Source organism: Lepidochelys olivacea (genome assembly GCF_965140295.1).
Source record: "Lepidochelys olivacea isolate rLepOli2 genome assembly, chromosome: 1".
Lineage (NCBI taxonomy): Eukaryota > Metazoa > Chordata > Testudines > Cheloniidae > Lepidochelys > Lepidochelys olivacea.
The window spans coordinates 305622612-305643075 of NC_140411.1; the positions used below are offsets into that span (position 1 = coordinate 305622612).

At 41.5% G+C, this 20464-nt stretch overlaps 1 protein-coding gene across 2 annotated transcripts in view; it reads left to right on the plus strand.

The window, feature by feature from the left end:
- Positions 1-10798: 10798 nt before the first annotated feature.
- The window catches only part of MDFIC (MyoD family inhibitor domain containing), a 63449-nt gene continuing 53783 nt past the window's right edge, over positions 10799-20464 (plus strand). Inside the window, exons 1-2 of one of the 2 annotated variants that reach the window (XM_084620655.1) lie at positions 10799-11246; positions 11637-11791. In XM_084620655.1, the coding sequence (XP_084476781.1) occupies positions 11698-11791 (94 nt within the window). In that variant the 5' untranslated portion in view covers positions 10799-11246; positions 11637-11697. Of the gene's footprint in view, positions 11247-11277; positions 11342-11636; positions 11792-20464 lie in introns of those variants that run through there. The other variant, XM_084620656.1, reaches the window with a different exon arrangement.

Sequence of the window (20464 nt, forward strand, 5' to 3'; positions counted from 1 at the left end):
TATTTTGCTTTACAGAGTAAGTTACATTCCTTACATTATAACGTTGCAGAACATGTTATAAGTATTTCTAACCTTCGCTGAAGAAACAAAGATCACTTTATTAAATGTAGAAAAGGGAATGATAAAAAATTATTTTTCAATAAAACTTACTGAAAAGGCCCAGTTTTCCATTCTTATTTACATTGGGTTCAATCCTACTCCACTGACCTGAGACAGCAAAAAGCATGCAGAAAACTGCCTTAAATGGGTAGCCAAGGATTCCCCCATGAGAGAGCAATCCTCCGGTGGTATCGAGCCATTACAGTCTGCTCTATGCTACCTGCTCCTCCCCTCAGAGGGGCCATGTTGGGGGCAGGGAAAGGCCAAGCCAGCCCAGGCCGAGGTGGCATGTGGTGCCTAGTCCTCAGTCATTACAGTGGGCCTTTGTGGGACTACTTCAGCTAACACAACTTAGAGCAGCCTATAGGCTGCTTTAGGTCACACCTGGTTATTTCAACTGAATAGAAGCCTAGGAAAGGATAGTTTAGGGCCCTCACCATTCTTCACAGCTGCACCAATTGTAATTTCAATGCAGGTGAGGAATGAACCCATTGCATAACTCAATGGAGGTGAAGATTGGGGAATTAGAACTACAGGGCAACACTAATAAGATTACACAGTTTTTTGGCCAAGTCTAGTGGGTGTCATAATTGAATAAAAATGTGGTACCACCACAAGTGGGCCTACACATTCTCATGACCTTATTAGGAGTACAGCAGAGATCAGCTGCCTCACTTAAATGGAACATATATGATTGCACTGCACTTGTAGCAATGAAATGACTTTATTTTAAATTTTTTCAAGTTAATGTCAGTAATCCATGGGTTGACTGGCTTTGCTGTGTTTTGATTCACTCTGGAGTATGGCAATTTAGGGCAAAGAGCCTTTTAAACAAGCCCTAGAAAAATTTCAGACCATTTGGGGTGGGGAAAAAAAACAAAACAAAAAGCTATGTTGTGGAAACAAGGCCTTGAATACCAAGAGCCAATGGCATCCCACTACCACTGTACCAAGCACCCTTATTCTCCTTCAAATTCCTGTTCAATACCCACTTCTTTTACCTTGCTTTTTCACTGTTGATCTCCACTTATGTGCTGTATACTCCCTATCTCGTACTGAATTTAAAAGAATAAAACATCAGAATGTATAAATTTCACTTGCAACATCATATTCTTTTACAGAATAACATTCTTTGCTTTAATTCTCATCTGTCTATCTCTCTTCCTTACCTCCCCTTTTTTATTTGTACTATTATTTTGCTACATTTGGCTGTTGGTACACTATAAAATTCCCAAGGTGGAGACTACATCCTTATTTTGTTTACGTTTTGTTTTCTTATACTTGAAATAGGGCTGTCTATTAATCACAGTTAACTCACGCGATTAACTCAAAAAATTAATTGTGATTCATCTCAGTTTTAATCGCACTGTTAAACAATAGAATACAGATTTAAATTTTATTAAACATTTTTGGATGTTTTTCTACATTTTCAAATATTTTGATTTCAGTTACAACACAGAATAAAAAGTGTACACTGCTCACTTTATATTATTGTATTACTAATATTTGCACTGTAAAAATTAACAAAAGAAATAGTATTTTTCAATTCACCTCATACAAGAACTGTAGTGCAATCTCTTTATCCTGAAAGTGCAACTTACAACAGTAGATTTTTTTTGTTACATAACTGCACTGAAAAATAAAATAATGCAAAACTTTAGAGCCTACAAGTCCACTCAGTCCTACTTCTTGTTTAGCCAATCACTAAGACAAAGAAGTTTGTTTACATTTATGGGAGATAATGCTGCACAATTCTTATTTACAATGTCACCAGAAAGTGAGAACAGGCATTTGCATGGCACTATTGTAGCCGGCATTGCAAGGTATTTACATGCCAGATATGCTAAACATTCATATGTCCCTTCATGCTTTGGCCACCATTCCAGAGGACATGCTTCCATGCTGATGGTGCTTGTTAAAAAAATAATGTGTTAATTAAATTTGTGATTGAACTCCTTGGGGGAGAATTGTATGTCTCTTGCTCTGTTTTACCTGCATTCTGCCATATATTTTATGTTATAGTAGTCTTGGATGATGGCTCAGCAATCTTGTTCATTTTGAGAACACTTTTGCTGCAGTTTGACAAAATGCAAAGAAGATAGCAATATGAGATTTCTAAAGATAGCTACAGCACTCGACCCAAGGTTTAAGAATCTGAAGTGCCTTCCAAAATCTGAGAAGGATGAGGTATGGAGCATACTTTCAGAAGTCTTAAAAGAGCAACACTCCAATGCAGAAACTACAATACCTGAACCACCAAAGAAGAAAATGAGCAGAACCTGTCATCAGCATGGATACATGTCCTCTGGAATGGTGGATGAAGCATGAAGACACACATGAATCTTTAGTGCATCTGGCATGTAAATATCTTGCGACGCCAGCTGCAACAGTGTCATGTGAATGCCTGTTCTCACTTTCAGGTTACATTGTGAACAAGAGGCGGGCAGCATTATTTCCTGCAAATGTAAACAAACTTGTTTGTCTGAGTGATTGGCTGAAGAAGAAATAGGACTGAGTGGACCTGAAGGCTCTAAAGTTTTGCATTGTTTTATTTTTGAATGCAATTATTTTTTGTACATAATTCTACATTTGTAAGTTCAACTTTCATGATAAACACTGCACTACAGTACTTGTATTAGGTGAATTTAAAAATACCAATTTTGTTTTTTACAGTGCAAATATTTGTAATAAAAATAAATATAAAGTGAGCACTGTACACTTCATATTTTGTGTTGTAATTGAAATAAATATATTTGAAAGTGTAGAAAACATCCAATAATATTTAAATAAATGGTATTCTATTATTCTTAACAGTGCAATTAATCACAATTAATTTTATCATGTGATTAATCATGATTAATTTTTTTATTGTGCGATTAATTGTGATTAATTTTTTTAATCATTTGACAGCCCTAATTTGAAACCAACCAGGGTACGGTTATGCATAAATATCTTAAGAGCACTGTAGTAAATCGTTTTACTGCTACCTAAATCTACCTTTCAAAAAACAAACAAACACCAATATCCAGTAAGGTTCAGTGGCTAGAAGTTGAAGCTTGACAAAGTCAACATAGGAATAAGGCACAATTTTTAACAGTGTGGGTGATGAACCATTAGAACAACTTAATATGAGACATGGTGGATTTACTTGAAATCTTTAAATCAACACAGGATGTCTTTCTAAAAGATATGCTCTAGTTTGACCACACGTTATTGGGCTTGATTCAATGGTGATTCTATAGTCTGTCTTCTGCAGGAAGTCAGACTTGATTATCATAGTGGTCTACTCTAGCCTTAAAGTCCTTGAATAACAAAAAGGAATTCTGTATCTTTTACAGTTTTCACAGAAAAAGGAAATTGATGAAACTCATATAATGCCTCAAAAAAATTGCCTCCTTTCCCAAATTCATCATCTTGATATCAGTGGTAGACTACATCTTTTACACCAGATCTCTATGAGACACAGGCCACTATCTCTGTAATAGTGTCCCCCCATCCCCACCCTCCAGCTGCTGTCTCGATCTGAACAACGATCATGCCCACCTTCCATCTAATCTCTTGAAAACATTTTAAATTCCCCTTCCTACCCATGTCATAGACTGCCATTATGGGCTGCAAGAGTATGCAGGGATTTTATTATCACATAATGAAAGAACATATTGAAATATATATGTGCAACAGCCCAGAGCTAAGGTTGCTGTGGTAACAGGAGTGGGATGGAGGACTTTGTCATATCTCTGCGTCTCATACCATATGTGAAGCATGGTACAGATAGGGAGGTTGATGTTAGAACCTTAACTGAGAACTTCCTGACTATGAAGTACTGCAAATGCTTAATATAACATTTTAGAATTTTTTTTTACTCTACCGTCTACCTTAATTTATATGAACTATGTTTTTATTAGAAGAATTATAGTGTGATGTTACTGAATAGTTCCATTCCCCTTATGTGTCTTATTGCAGTGTCTTTACTTATCCTTGACATATCCCATCAATGATGGCCACAATTGAACCCATTGGGCTCCAGGATTCTTTGTTAATTTCTTGCTGCACTTTCTAGTAAATACCGCACTGAGCTGAATAGGAACTTTTTGCACCCTTGAATTTTAATTATCTTGCTCACCAGGCAAATTTCTTAAAGCTATATCACAGCTCAATTAATTACAATATGGCAATCTCAACTGAAAATGTTTTTTGCTTTTGTTCATTTGTTTCAAACTGTTGTAATGGATCCAATCTAAAATATGTAGACTCCCTGCTATCTGAAACTTGGCAGAGTAAACTCATACTATCATCCATGAAGTTTATTGTGAGCATCTTCCAGATAAGACTTGAAAAATTAATGTCTGCTCCACATTGACATTTATGATTCAATGGCATGTTTTGAAGAAGTAGAGTTTGCCGCAGTGCACTTGGCTAAAACTTTCCTTCACCCACTGTTTTATAGTGTGTGTACTGGAAGAATGAGCATAAACTAGGAGTCAAGAAGCTTTGAGTTCTAATCCCTGCTTTGCCACTGACTTGCTGTGTAGCCTTAGCTAAGTCATTTTACTTTTCTGTCTCAATTTCCTTGTCTGTGAAATGGGGATAACAATACTTTCCCATCTACTTCACAGGAATGTTCGAAGTAATATTTCTACACGATGCTTGTTAGAGGGCTCGTTCCTTCACCCTCCCACTTTCCTGGTCCTTCTCGCGTGAATAGAGAGCAACAATACCTGAAGTCCAAAGGTGCAAACAATTCAATGTTTATTGGGGTGAACTTCCAGCAAGCTTAAATCCAAGTTCCTTTTTTCTTATTTTTGAATCCCAACTTACTTCCTGTTTGCCCCTAATTTATACAGTAATATTCTCAGCTATACCTTAACCAATCATTTTACTGAAATTTACCTAACCAATCCTAACATATTGTAACATGATTAGCTAACCAATTATATCCCACCACTTAATTAGTTTACACCCAGCAAAATTAATTATACAACAGATAGAAACAATCACAGAACCAGACAGAGACCAGGCAAATAAACAATAGAAAAGTGGGAACTATAATGACAAAACAATACAGAAGTGAGGATTTCACAACTACATTTATAAAGACATAAGGGTTTCCCAACTAAGTCTATTGATAAGTGAGTTCTTACCAAACAGAAAGCTATCAAACTAAATTTCCTTTTACATCTTCTAGGCTCTTCCCTTTATCTGGAGGTGTCATAAATATAAAGGAAAGGATAACCACCTTTCTGTATACAGTGCTATAAAATCCCTCCTGGCCAGAGGCAAAATCCTTTCACCTGTAAAGGGTTAAGAAGCTAAGGTAACCTCGCTGGCACCTGATCCAAAATGGCCAACGAGGGGACAAGATTCTTTCAAATCTGGAGGGTGGGGGAGGGACAAAGGGTTTGGTCTGTCTGTGTGATGCTTTTGCCGGGAACAGATCAGGAATGCAAGCCTTACAACTCCTGTAAAGTTAGTAAGTAATCTAGCTAGAAAATGCATTAGATTTTCTTTCTTTAATGGCCTGTAAAATAAGCTGTGCTGGAGGGAATGGATGTTCCTGCTTTTGTGTCTTTTTATAACTTAAGGTTTTGCCAAGAGGGATTCTCTGTGTTTTGAATCTGATTACCCTGTAAGGTATTTACCATCCTGATTTTACAGAGGTGATTCTTTTACCTTTTCTTTCATTAAAATTCTTCTTTTAAGAACCTGATTGATTTTTCATTGTTCTTAAGATCCAAGGGTTTGGGTCTGTGTTCACCTGTACCAATTGGTGAGGATTATTATCAAGCCCTCCCCAGGAAAGGAGGTGTAGGGCTTGGGGGGGATATTTTGGGGGAAGACGTCTCCAAGTGGTCTCTTTCCCTGTTCTTTGTTTAAAATGCTTGGTGGTAGCAGCATACTGTTCAAGGACAAGGCAAAGTTTGTACCTTGGGGAAGTTTTTATCCTAAGCTGGTAAGAATAAGCTTAGGTCTTTCATGCAGGTCCCCACATCTGTACCCTAGAGTTCAGAGTGGGGAAGGAACCTTGACAGGAGGTGATAGATTGGATCACCTTTCTAAGAGCCCCAGATTGCCTTATTTCCATGTGACTAGTTTGGAATGTGCGGATGTTACCATAGGCTTCCCAGCTTATGGCTGCCTCTGCTGCTTAGCCAAAGGCCTTAGCCAAAGAACAGGGCCTCAGACTGTCACAGTGAGAGAAGGCCCTCACACAGGCAGACAGTGATTTCGATTCTTTCTTTTATATCTCTAGAACTAGCTAAATGATAAACATACACCTAAATTCTTAAAGTATAGACCTTTACAGACAGGCCTGAATATCTATATCAGAGGTGGACAAACTACAGCCCGCAGGACCCTCCTGCCCAGCTCCTGAGCTCCTGGCCCGGGAGGCTAGCCCCGGTCCCTCCCCTGCTCTTCCCCCTCCCCCGCAGCCTCAGCTCACTGTGCCACCGGCACAATGCTCTGGGTGGCGGGACTGCGAGCTCTTGCCAGGCCACAGCTCTGCAGCTGCGCTGCCCGACCCAGTGCTCTGTGCTGTGCTGCGCGGTGGCGGGGCTGGCTCCAGTCGGGCGGTGCAACTGCCTGTCCCGGTGCGCTGGGTGGTGCAGCTGTAGCACCGCCAGCCACCGGTGCTCCAGGCAGCACGGTAATGGGGTGGGAGCAGGGCGGGGTTGGATAGAGGGCAGGGGAGTTTGGGGTGGTGGTCAGGGGGCGGGGGTGTGGATGGGGTCGGGGCAGTCAGAGGGCAGGGAACAGAGGGGTTGAATGGGCACAGGGGTTCCGGGGGGGCAGTCAGGAAGAAACAAGAGAGGGGGTTGGATGGGGTGGTGGGGGGCAGTCAGGGGCAGGAGTTCTGGGGGCAGACAGGGAGAAGGGGTCGTTGGATGGGGCAGGGGTCCCAGGGGGAAGTCAGGAATGGGAGGAGGGGTTGGATGGGGCAGCGGGGGGCTGTCAGGGGACAGGGAGGGAGGGGTGGATGGGGCAGGGGTCCCAGGGGGGCCGTCAGGGGACAGGGAACGGGGGGGTTGGATGGGGCAGGAGTCCCAGGGGGGCCGTCAGGGGGCAAGAAGCAGGGGGGGTCAGATGGGGGGCAGGGGCTGGGCCACGCCATGCCTGGCTGTTTGGGGAGGCACAGGCTCCCCCAACCAGCCCTCCATACAATTCTGGAAACTCGATGTGGCCCTCAGGCCAAAATGTTTGCCTGCCCCGATCTCTATCCTAAAACTCCATCCCCCCACTTCCCCTTTTTTTTCTTTTGGGATTTTTCTGCCTTGGCCTTTACAGACAGGCCTGAATATGCTGTATAGATATGAAGTTTTATATACTATGCACCAGTTGGCTGGTATCCACTGTCTAGCAGCTGGAAGAAAGTATAAAAGAGGGGAAGTGACATCATCACTTGGACTTCCCCTTCCCCTCCCCATCTCACCTGGAAAAATATTTGTAAGAAAAAGGGTTTGAACTGGGGAAGTTTGGTCCCAGGCTGGAAAGTGGTCTAGTCTGTGTACTGAGGAACTGGAACCTGCTTGTACCATCTGTTAGGGTGAGACATTGCTTGATTCGAATCTTGCTTAGTCTGTTTAAGTAAGAATTTAGGCTGCGTTTCTATTTTCGTTTCTTAGGTAACCAACTTTGATCTATGCCTGCTACTTATAATCACTTAAAATCTATCTTTCTGTAGTTAATAAATCTGTTTTATATTTTACCTGAAACTGTGTGTTTTGGTGAAAGATCTTGGGAAATCTCAGCTCAGATTACAAAGGCTGGTGAATATCCACTTTCTGGTGAACAAGTGGCGAACTAGGTAATGAGCTTACAGGGGCCACGCCTCTGACCAGTGCAAGACGCTACAGTTCTTGGGTGCAATATTGGGGAGTTAGGGGGAATTGGCTGGATCCTCTCTATTGATGGTTCATGAGTGACCAGGAGATCAACTCAATTGTGTGTGTCCCTGCCTGTGGATGGCTGTGTAAGTGCAGTACCAGTCAGAGGCTTGTAGCTTGACATCAGCATCACAGTGTGAGAGGCAGCCCAGGTTGTTGCGTTTGGAGGGCTCAGCAGTCCCACAGTCAAGGTTGTACCCTGGGAATCCCATCACACCCACTGTCCCAAAGGTGACTTTATACATATAGTTTCTGAAGTGCTTTGGGATGCTTCAGGATAAAAGATTCTGCCACATAAATGTAAAATATTATCTGGATTGCTTTAATAAAGTTATACAAATAATTCCATTAAAACTGTATGTATGCAAATGATTATAGAATAGAACATAAATATAAAGAATATCTTTGTAGAAAAACAAAAAAACATGTTAAGAACATAAAAATGGCCATACTGGGTCAGACCAAAGTTCCATCTAGCCCAATATCCTGTCTTCTGACAGTGGCCACTGCCAGGTGCCCCAGAGGGAACGAACAGGTAATAATCATGAAGTGATCCATTTCCTGTCGCTCATTCCCAGCTTCTGTCAACATACTTAACTTCTTATGCATACACCTTTTCAGTTCAGTCATTTTGTTATGAAAAGCTTTAAACAGATATTGTGGGATTGTTAAATCTACTTGAAATTATTAAAATTGAAAGAAAATTGTATACAATCGAATTTAAATTTCACTCGCTGTAGTTTTTCCTTTTTTATTTCTCATCTTGTCAATAAACAATAGAGCGATCAATTTCTCTTTAGTAAGTTTCACTTTCAAGTTCTTTTGCACTAGCGCTATTAATTATTACTTATAGTGGTTGTCATTAAAATGTCTGTATTTTCCAGGAGATACTACAATTAAGTTATTTCCTATTCAAAGAGAGAGAGAGAGAGAGAGAGAAATTGTGATGTCTTGGATACCAGTGTGAGGCAACTGATTGCACATGCTATCTTTTCAGTTATGACAATGAATATACAATAGCATCATAGGAATGCAATCTTGTTTTAACTGAAATCAACTGCAAAACTTCCATTTATGTCCACTGAAATAAGGTTGGGCCCCAAAGCTGCACGATACTTTGCAGGCAAATAAGGATGGCTCCTAACCCCAGGAATTTACAATCTACAATGGCTGGTTTGCAAACACTGCAGAGAAATGTTTCTTTAAAATGAAAAAAGAAAAGGAGTACTTGTGGCACCTTAGAGACTAACCAATTTATTTGAGCATGAGCTTTCGTGAGCTACAGCTCACTTCATCGGATGCATGCCGTGGAGCATGTTTCCACGGCATGCATCCGATGAAGTGAGCTGTAGCTCACGAAAGCTCATGCTCAAATAAATTGGTTAGTCTCTAAGGTGCCACAAGTACTCCTTTTCTTTTTGCGAATACAGACTAACACGGCTGTTACTCTGAAACCTTTAAAATGAAACTTCTCTCTAGAACACTTGAGCCATGTCTTTTAGTGCTTACAGTATCAAAACTAGCATCCACCTCTCACCTGCTCTCAAAATTTTATTACTTAGACTATTTTGTCCTTAGTCACATTTTTCCTACTTAGTTGTGTTTTTTCAGTCTCTCAGAGAGAGAGGTGAAAATATGCTTTGATGAAAGATAAGGTTCAAATATGGGGACTGAACCATGGTGTATGATCTGCTAGTGAGTTTAAAGGAAATTACAATTAAATCATACAAATTGCTTTTGTTTTAGAAGTTTGAAATGCTGACATAGAGGAGATTGCTTTATAGGAGCATATTAAGGCCCCCTATCCTGCAAACACTTAATACATGTGCTTCATTTAACTATCAAGCATGGTCCCACTGCAGTCAATGGAATGCTCATGGTAATAAAGCTAAGCACATGCCGAATCAGGGCCTAAGGGCTAGTCTATACTAGAAACGCTACAGCGGTGAAGCTGTACTGTGTGCCACTGTAGCACTGCTCGTGCAGATGCTCTATGCCCAACAGGAGAGAGCTCTCCCGTCAGCATAATTTCTCAACCTGCCCAAGCAGCGGTAGCTACGCTGGTGGGACTGCTTCTTCTGCCGACATCGCGCGTCCACACCACTGCTTAAGTTGGTGTGTAATTGACATCACTCAAGGGTGTCTCTTTTCCCACAGTGACTTATACCAAAGTAAGCGCTGGTGTGTACAAGCCCTAAAACTGACAAGAATGTTTTTTCTATATGGATGAAAACAGACCTGCAAGTGAGAGGTGCATGAGATTACAGAAGAGGTGCTGGTGGAAGGAAGTGGTTTAGCTTTCTAGGTATCTGCTCTGTAAAATCTTTGCTCCTTCCTTCTTTATTTATATATCGTACCTGTGCAATCATATGTAAATGTTGCATTGATTTTTTTAAAGTAAATCTCTGCTGTTGATGAAAGGCTTTAGGGCCTACTGCATCTCTGACTTTTGTAAATCAGTCACCTCAACCAGGTTGCTATTTGCAAACTGGTTGAACCTGAAAAGTAGCCTACGTTTTTCAAACCAAAGTGAATAATGTCAGAGTTAGAGGTTAACCCTATTAAAGTGCTACTCTCACCTAGCCCTATGCTACAGCTGCAAGCAATGCTCAGGCATGAAAGCCTCCTTTTTGGAAGTGGAAAGGAGTACTTGTGGCACCTTAGAGACTAACAATCTGTCTCTAAGGTGCCACACGTACGCCTTTTCTTTTTGCTGATTACAGACTAACAGGGCTACTCTGAAACCTGTCATTATTTTTGGAAGTGGTGGCCCCCTTCCCCCCCATTTGCTCAGGGCACTTGCAGGGTTACAAGCCCAGCATGGCCCATACCCAACCCCAGCCACCTGGTAGGAGGATGCTCCCAGTTTGGGCCTGGCTGGTGTCCATGACCTTCTTCTGGCCCAGCCTCCCTGCCCCAGCCTCTGGGGAACGGGTCGGGCAGCGGGACCTGGGGAGCCGCCGCCCCCACGCCTCGATCGCTGCCAGCCACAGCTGGCTGTTTCCAGTCTCCGGAAATGATGAAAAACGAAGAAGCTTTGGGGCGGGGGAGAGAGAGACGAAAAAAGTCCCCGTTTGGTGTGTGCAGCGCGCTGGCTGTAGAGGGCGAGGGCCCGCGCGGCAGCGGGGCGGGGTGCCAGGGGCTGCAGCCGTAGGAGCCCGGGGGCTGCACAGGAGGGAGGAGGCAGCCGCCGCAGCTGGAGAGGGGAGGCGAAGAGGCGGCCGCGCCGCCAGGGGAGATGCTGCTGCTGCTTTGGGAGCCTCGGTAAGTTTCCCTTGCCAGGGCGGAGGAAAGGGACATCCCGCCACAGGAGGTGGAGGAGGGGAGCGTGCCGGGGCCGAGCAGAAGGCAATGCCAAGGTATGGCGGGTGGCTCCAGTTGGCTATGGGGCGCTGAGCATCCCCCGAGCCCCCCAACGCTCAGGCACCCCGGGGGCTGTGCTCCGCCCTGAGCTGCCCGCCAGCACTTTGCGCCTGTGCATCTAAAGGCGCCCTCCGCATGCAGCGGGGAGGACAGGGGCGGAGGGACGCGCCTGCCGCGGAGTTGCAAAGTTGCTTCTTTGGGGCCGGCCCCTCTCCAAGCCCCAGCCCCGGAGCCGTGAGTGTGCGGGGGAGCAACGCACTCGAACGGCCTCTCGTGTGTTTGTCCCTTCAGGGTGGCGTGTTAGGCTGGTCGGGGGGTGGAAGCTCCTAGGACGCGGGGAGAGAGCTGGCAGATGTCCCAAGCGAGGGAACCTCTTCCTCCGGGGCCTGAAGGGCCAGCGCCTGCAGCTCGGACCGAACGCAGCCTTCTGCTCTCGCTGCCTGGCGGTGAGTTGCTTTAAAGTTTCTCTCCAATTGTTGCGCCTCTGATTGGAATGGTACATTCGCTGGTTCATTCGGTGTGGGTAAGGAGGGGGGTGTTGAGCCCTGGTCTCTGCTGTTCCTCTGGACTCCGCTTGTTACTGAAAATGTGTCTCTGCAGTCAACAGAAAAAAAGTAGGTGGGTCTCACCCCTCCCCCCCACCACCCAAGTTCCCTCTTTTTAAAAAACAAGGGGCTTTCAGAGAGCCCCATCATGCTATGCCTTAAACGCTCCCTTTCTTTCGCTTCTTAGCCTTGTGGTTTTGTTTGTAAGCACGTCTCTGTAATGCCTCTCAAATTCCCAGCGTGTCCTCCGAGCAGATTGCGGTAGGCAGCAGGTCTGTGACCATGACTTGTTCAGGTTGGAGGTCACTTTGTTTTCCCTTTGAGGCTACCCTTGAGATACTGCTGACAAACCCAGTTTGTGCTTTATTAACTTACTTTTAATCCACTATTCAAAGGGATGCATATCATTTGTTTTCATCTTAGTATGACACTCTCAGAATTAAATCTTATTTGATTTTTAGTTTGGCACCCAAATGAGTTGATTTCTGGAAAAGCTGCAGGTAAATTAGTTTGACAACTTATCTTCTGAAGATAAGATACAGGAGGATGTGGTCATTTACTGTACATACTTATGGTCTGTGGCAATCAGGCTTTATCTTTTTTTCTTTTACAGCTGGCAGTTTTGATTTCAAGAATTCTGATAGCGATATAAAATAAGTCTCTGAAGAATAGAAAGGAAGAATCTAATTTAAAATTGCTTCAAGTACCAGCTATGTATAAAGTTACACAGCATGGTAACTCAGTTGTACAACTATATAATAAAGCCACACTCTCTTCTTTGGCAACATCTTTAAATCAATAGCTACATGGAATCAAAGTTGACATCTCATTTAAGAAACCAGAAAGTATCCGTAGCTAAATAAAAATGATCTGGCATGTAGAAATGTTAAATTGGCTTATACTGATCTTACTGTTTTTTTTGTCCTAGAGAGTGACTCATAACTGCTAAACAGCAATTTTTTTTTTAAATTAGATACAGAAGATCAACCGTGCAGAACTGAACTGTTAGCACCATGTTTTTGCCAGAAAGACCAATGTCTGTAATACATATTTTGAGCATTAAGTGCCACCTTTATTGTGTCATATAATCAAATGTCCATACTGGTTAAACTTTACATGTAGGCCATGCATAGAAATTATTGAAGTTTGGTCAGTGAGATAATTGATTTAGGAACAAGACTTTATTTTTAAGATATGTGGCTTGGAATTGGGTTTTTGTATTTTATTAATACGAAATAAAATCATTTAGCTTCCCAAATATTAGGCTTTTTTTTTAACTACCTGGGACAAAATATGACCCTGATCTGGCCATGGGCAAAATATGTGTAAGAAGAAATTTGAATATCTATTACATGTGTAAGTATCATTTTAAAGGATTATATGATCATATTTTGAAGAGCCAATGAATCACAAGCGTTGTAAGTACTTTGGTTTAGATTTATGCACTGGTTGGGGCCTGTCACACTTTCTGGAGTGGTTCATGACTGTAAATGTCAGCCTCAGGGCAGACACCTGTAACTGGTTGTATGTTCTATAATTAGATTTTACCAACCCAGTCCTGAAGCATTATACCAGTCTTACTAGGAAGTCACAGATAGTCCCCTTGGGCACTCCAGTCTATCTTGCCACCTAGGCAAGCTGGATTTAGTGATAAATGGTCACTTACACCAAAGATCACAAAATATTCAGGTTGTTCCCAGTCCCAAGAGACCAGTCACTCACCCCAGATCAATTTGTACCTTAGATCTCACATCAAAAACAGTGCTGGTAACCAATCCTACAGTAAACTAACTCAAGCTATATTAACTAAGAAAATAAACAAGAGTGTTATTTTCAGGTTAAAGCAAGCAGACATATACCCAAAAATAAGTCTCTGGTTCCAAAAAAGTGACAGAGCTCTAGTAATCTGTCAATTCAAAATGTCTTCCAGGGTTACCCCTAGGTCCACCCTGAGGATCTCTTCTTCAGTTTAGTGTCTATGGCCCTGAGAGAGTCCAGACTCCAAAGATGAAAAATTTTCATGTCAGCTATCTTTATTTTCCTCTTTCAGAATTCAAACTGATGGGACAAGGCCTTCTGCATGTAGCCTGTGTTGACGTAATTAGCAGAGTCTTTGTATCCGCATGTCTTACAATGGCCCATTTAGTCTCACAGTCCTCTTTGGTGGGTGAGGGAAGCACTCCTCCTGTCTGAGCTCTCAAGTTCAGAGCAGGCATTTTTACAGCTATAAAGCAAAAGATACATATTATCTTATAGCATGGGATACAGAGATTACAATAAGATTAATGCATTCAGCAATTTACAACCAATTTATAGAGTCTAAACACATCCTTACAAGTTTTACATCGATCTTAAACAATACTAACATAGAGATGAGCTGGTCTGGTTTTCAGCTATGAATTTGTCAGTTCTCAGCTGACACCTACACCTTGTCAAGAGCTGGCACAGGGTCTACCAGTGTCACAGCCCCTGCAAACTCTTAAGCACATGTTCAACTTTAAGCATGTAAAAAGTTCTATCAATGGATTGGGGTCTTATTTGCTACAACTTTAAAATGTGATGTATTTTGATGATGAACCTAAACTTGAATAGTATTTGTGGATATTTATTACTTTCTTTTAGCCTAAATCTGTTTTTGAAGGGAGGGGAGAAGGGAACAGGTGAGTTTATATCATTGTCAATCATTATTCCAGCGCTTCAATCAGTTTAGCAGTATATGGTTACAAAGCCAGGGTAGTTCAGGAATTACAGAATTGAAGGTTTAGGAAAAATATTTAGGACTTGACTCTTTCACCTTTACACATATTAATCTCCTGTTGCTTAGTAAGTTATTACTCAGTGTTAGGGTGAAAGAACTGAGTTCATAGTTTAGATCAGTGGTTTTCAACCTGTGGTCCGCGAACCCCTAGTGGTCCACAGACTATGTCTCAGATTTCCAAAAGATCTGTACCTCCATTTAAAATTTTTTAGTGGTCTGCAAATGAAGAAAAGGTTGAAAACTACTATTTTAGATTAATAAAATTGTTTTGGGGAATCATAAATAAACTAATGTTATGCTTTTTATAAATGTGATCCCAGTACAGTATGTGCTCTAGTAAATTAAAAACTGAAGAAAAATGACATCTACAGACTAGCCGTGGAAGTGTATCTTGTAGATCAGTGGTTCTCAAAGCCGGTCTGCCGCTTGTTCAGGGAAAGCCTCTGGCGGGCCGGACCGGTTTGTTTACCTGCCGCGTCCGCAGGTTTGGCCGATCGCAGCTCCCACTGGTCACGGTTCCCCGCAGCCCCCATTGGCCTGGAGCGGCGAACCGCGGCCAGTGGGAGCTGCGATCGGCCAAACCTGCGGACGCAGCAGGTAAACAAACCGGTCTGGCCCGCCAGGGGCTTTCCCTGAACAAGCAACGGACCGGCTTTGAGAACCACTGTTGTAGATTCAGTTAAAGAGATTAGTTGTATGATGTCTGAAGGTATGTTGTATATAATGTAAGGAAAACAAAAACAACGAGGAGTCCTTGTGGACTCCCATCTTTTCATGTACTATGTATAAATATACCTGCTACTGTATTTTTCCACCCCATGCATCTGATGAAATGGGTTCTAGCCCACGAAAGCGTAAAATGTCACAAGGACTCCTCGTTGTTTTTGCTGATACAGACTAACACGGCTACCACTCTGAAACCTGTAAGGAAAACTGTGTCCACTTCACCTTCAACTTAAGACCCTTGTGAAATATTTACAGCATTTATTTTAAATAGAGGAAGTTGCTGCTTTTTAAATCCGTATTTAAGAAGAAATATCTCTAAAATACTCTTTGCTTTGTTAGGAAACTGACAGAGGAACGTATGGAAGTGGAGTACCAGTTTTTCCCAATAACTCCAAATATTAGCAAATCAATGTGCATGAATTTTATTTTGAGAACAGGACTTGTGGGGAAATAGCAACGAACATTTGCAATATTCTGTAGCGCGATTTCCTTGTGACTTGACCCTGTTAGGTGCTGCTGAGGACCTATGATTCCACTGACTTCGCTGGAAGTTGTAGGTTCTTGAAAAGCTTTTCTTTAGCGTACTGAAAGACCAGAATGTTTTTTGGAGTAGGTCAGGGGGTTCATGGAAATAATTTGAGTAATTAATTACACAATTCTTGATATCATTTTCTTGAAAACTTCGTCATTTTTAAATTAGGACTCCGTACATTTGCAGTAAAGAGTATAACTGAATTTCTATTTGCCTGAGAAAACTGACCAAGTTTCATTAATTAGATATAATTGGATTCTTGTGTAGAATAGAAAATATTAAATGCACTTCAGTCAGAAAAACTATAATACAACCTTCTAAAATGTTTTCCATATTTGTCCAACTATTTCGAAAGACTCAGTTCTTGAGCACATCCATTTCTTCTTCTCTTCCATAATTCTGCAATGCGTTGCAAGGAAAACAGACTCTCCAATGGTGTTCTCCTCACTCAACTAATTGTACTTTCAGTTGCGCTGTCAGATAGATAGCTTAAGCCTAAATGTGCTCTTCCTCTTAAAACAAGACTCTTTATAAGGAAGAACTGTTTAAAGTTTAAATGTCTGAAAAATGCCGCAGTTATGTGACTAAGAAAAAAGAAGTGAAAGAAAATAGCTTCAGCAGCTAGTTGGGCACACCCATGCAAGTTGTGGGGAAAGAAAGATGATGATGCTAGCAAAAGTTATAAAGTGTATACTTGGCCACGTTAAATGTTTTTTACACCATGCTCACTGACATGGCATCGGAGCATCCTCCAATCACCTTTCTTATGAGACCATTTTAAAATTAATTGGTAAATATTTGTGTGAGTAAGGTAATTGGAATTTGGCTCTTCATATTGCTGGGCTTACCATTGGTAGCAAATGAATTAGTCATGTCGTCCCTTTTGAAATTGAGCCATTTTAATGCTTAGTTTTGAATCCTGAGAGCCTCATCGGTACCAGTGAGGTACCTCATCAGTACCAGTGAGGTATACCTGGCACTGAGGAGAGTCCTACGAGTGCACCTTTGATACACCTTTTAAAGGTGCTTGTCCATTTCCTCCCCCCAGTAGTGATTAGATCTGCTTGGGTGGGGCCCTGATCTTTTCTGGACAGGCCCCTTGTAGTTGTTGAACTCGTAGTATTAGCACCTCTCACCTCCTGTGCTCCCCGGCTGCCTGACTGTCCCCTGTATTAGTGTTCTGTGGGATGTAGATTGGACTGTGAAGGACCCCTAACACACCTAAATAAGAAGTCTGACTCTCACCAGTAGCTCCCATTGAAGTAAAATGCCTAAAATGTTAGCACTGACCTGGTGCTGATTATTAGTTGTACCCATGGACAGACTTTTTTATATTAAATCCTGTGTATTTAAATAAACTGTATGCTATTAAGAGGTTGATCTTGCACAGAACTCCAGCTGAATAATCAGGCCATATTTTAGACTGTTTTGGAGTCTCATCTAAGAGTACTGAGCAAGCTTTTACCTTGGCCTGTTATTAACTAAAAATAATCTAGAATAACAATTAGTGAACATTGTCTAAGTGTTTGCAAAATAGAGAAACAAACAGTGTTAGTATGAAAGGAAGAATAATCGTATGACAGGAAGAATACTTTAGAGAGTAACAGATATCTAAAGATGATTTAGAGTGTTGAAACGGATTCAAACACATCAGTTGAAAAAATAGAAGAAATAGAGACATTCTGAAAATGACATCCAGCAGCCTCCTCTTTCTCTGCAAAATATACTTCCATATGAATTCAAAATATGAAATTTAATATACTGTTTGAAAAAAGAAGAATTAATGTTCAGTGCCTTGCTCAACTTCAAGCATGTGCTCAAAGTACCATTGACTTTGCATGCTTTAGTTCTTATGTGAATGGGGATTCTTTCCTGAATCCTGGGGCCATTAAAGAACACTGCACCCAAATTGGATTTGGACTGTAATAATCCTGCTTTACGGGGACTCCTAGAATTTCTTAAGGTTACAGCTAGCTACTCCAGTTGCCTTAATAGTCACACTTTACCAGCAGTTTGAGTGTTATGAATAATGGGGATTTTTTTTTCAACTGTTGGGCAATTTTAGTTGTTTTTTTCCAAACTAGTTAAGTAGTTACTTTGTGTGTTTCCAAATATAAAATTATTTGGCTTATTATTTTTGTGAAATTGGTTTACTTCATAGTTGTCAGTGTTGGTTCTAAAGTGGCACCAAATGAAAAGCAGAAACTCATAAATGCCTAACTGTAGATTTTACGTAAACCTACTTCTGCTTTCAGTTTCATATGCATAATACCAGTGAAATGATTCATGTCCACAGGGCTGTGATACGTCTGTAAAGCTTTGTGGACAATACCAAGCTGGGAGGGGTTGCAAGTGCTTAGGAGGGATAGGATTGAAATTCAAAATGATCTGGTCAAACTGGAAAAATGGTCTGAAGTAAATTGGATGAAATTCAATAAGGACAAATGCAAAGTGTTCCTTCCTAAGTGGAGTAATCAGTTGCGCACATACAAAATGGGAAATGACTGCGTAGGAAGGAGTACTGTGGAAAGGGATCTGAGGGTCATAGTGGATCACAAGCTAAATGAGAGTCAACAGCATAACACTGTTGCAAAAAAGGAAATATCATTCTGGGATTTATTAGCAGGAGTACGCAAGATACGAGAGGTAATTCTTCTGCTCTACTCTACTCTGATTCGGCCTCAACTGAGGATTGCGTCCAGTTCTGGTCACCACATTTCAGGAAAGATGTGGACAAATTGGAAAAAGTCCAGAGAAGAGCAACAAAAATGATTAAAGGTCTAGCAAACATGACCTATTAGGGAAGATTGAAAAAAAATGGATTTGTTTAGTTTTGGAGAAGAGTAGACTGAGGGGGGCAGAACAGGTTTCAAGTACATAAAAGGATGTTACGTGGAGGAGGGAGAAAAAATTGTCGTCCTTAACCTCTGAGGATGGAACAAGAAGCAATGGACTTAAATTGCAGCAAGGGTGGTTTGGATGATTAATAGAAGAAACTTCCTGTCAGAGTGGTTAATCACTGGAATAAATTGCCTAGGGAGGTTGTGGAATCTCCATCATTGGAGATTTTTAGGAGCAAGTTAGCCAAACACCTGTCAGGGATGGTCTATATAATACTTAGTCCTGCCATGAGTGCTGGGGACTGGGCTAGATGACAACTCGAGGTCCCTTCCAGTCCTACGTTTCTATGATTCTATCAGGGCCTTAGACTGTAGTTAGCTGATAGATCAACAAAGGAATTTAGGCACCTAATTGCCAGTTTTGCTGCCTAAATCCAAGGATTCTAGTGAGAAGGAGGTCAGCTAAAAGTTGTAATGTATAAGTACCTTTGTGGATCTAGTCCTGAGCTCTTTGGGGTAGGGACTGTCCCCCCCCCCTTTTTTTTTTTAAAGCAGCAGTTCCTAGCACAAGAAGGACTTGATCCTGAGTCAGTACTGTAATACAAATGAATAACCATAATAACCAGGGAAAGGGTATGATGCTTTTACTGTATCATCTGAAAAAACTTACAAAAGTTTTGAAGAGAGGTTGGTTTTCTGGATGAACGCATTCTAATGAATATCAAACAAAATATCTAGGATGTTAGAGTTTGGAAATAAGCTGGGTTGAACAGCGTCTCTTTTTCCTACTGGCTGTCAATTTTGAGGGTTTATTGCATATAGGCTGAAGAATGTAATGGAGAAGAGAAGGCTAGTATACAGAGAGAGAAATTTCAAGACCGAACTTGTTTGAACTAGAAAAGTGTTATAAGTTCCTACACAAAACCCATGAAAAAGGAGTGCCTGATCATGCCATTGCTCTCATAGCAGCTTTAGGCTCTGTTTGGAAAACTTTCTGAGTAGGTATGACCCATCAACCAAGGTTCAAGCATTTCCTTGGATTGTTGGTAATAGTCATTGTAATGCTTTAATTTAGTGACCTTGCTTTCAGGCATATTTCATAACAAAATGCAAAAATAAAGTAAAACAACAAAATACCTACAAATGCAATTTTTTAAATTGTAAATTATTGCCGCAAATGGAGGCAATGTTCGTCTTCATGCATGCTTGGACAGCAACTAGCACATTGTGTCAGCACTTCCGGAATCAAGAAAATAATCATAAAATCATAGGAGTGGAAAGGACCTTGAGAGGTTATCTAGTCCAGTCCCCTGCACTTATGGTAGGACTAAGTATTATCTAGACCATTCCTGACAGGTGTTAGTCTATTATATAATCCAAGATGTCTCCATTATTTGAAGCCTAATAATGCAATCCAAGAAGCCTAAGATCTCAACTATGGGGAAAATTCCCATTTAAAAAAAAAAAAATTAGATAGTCTAAGGCCAGTCCTTGCCTACAGACAGTCCCCCAACCTGAAGCAAATACTCACCAACAACCACATACCACACAACAGAACCACTAACCCAAGAACCTATCCTTGCAGCAAAGCCCGTTGCCAACTGTGCCCACATATCTATTCAGGGGACACCATCACAGGGCCTAATAACATCAGCCACACTATCAGAGGCTCGTTCACCTGCACATCCACCAATGTGATATATGCCATCATGTGCCAG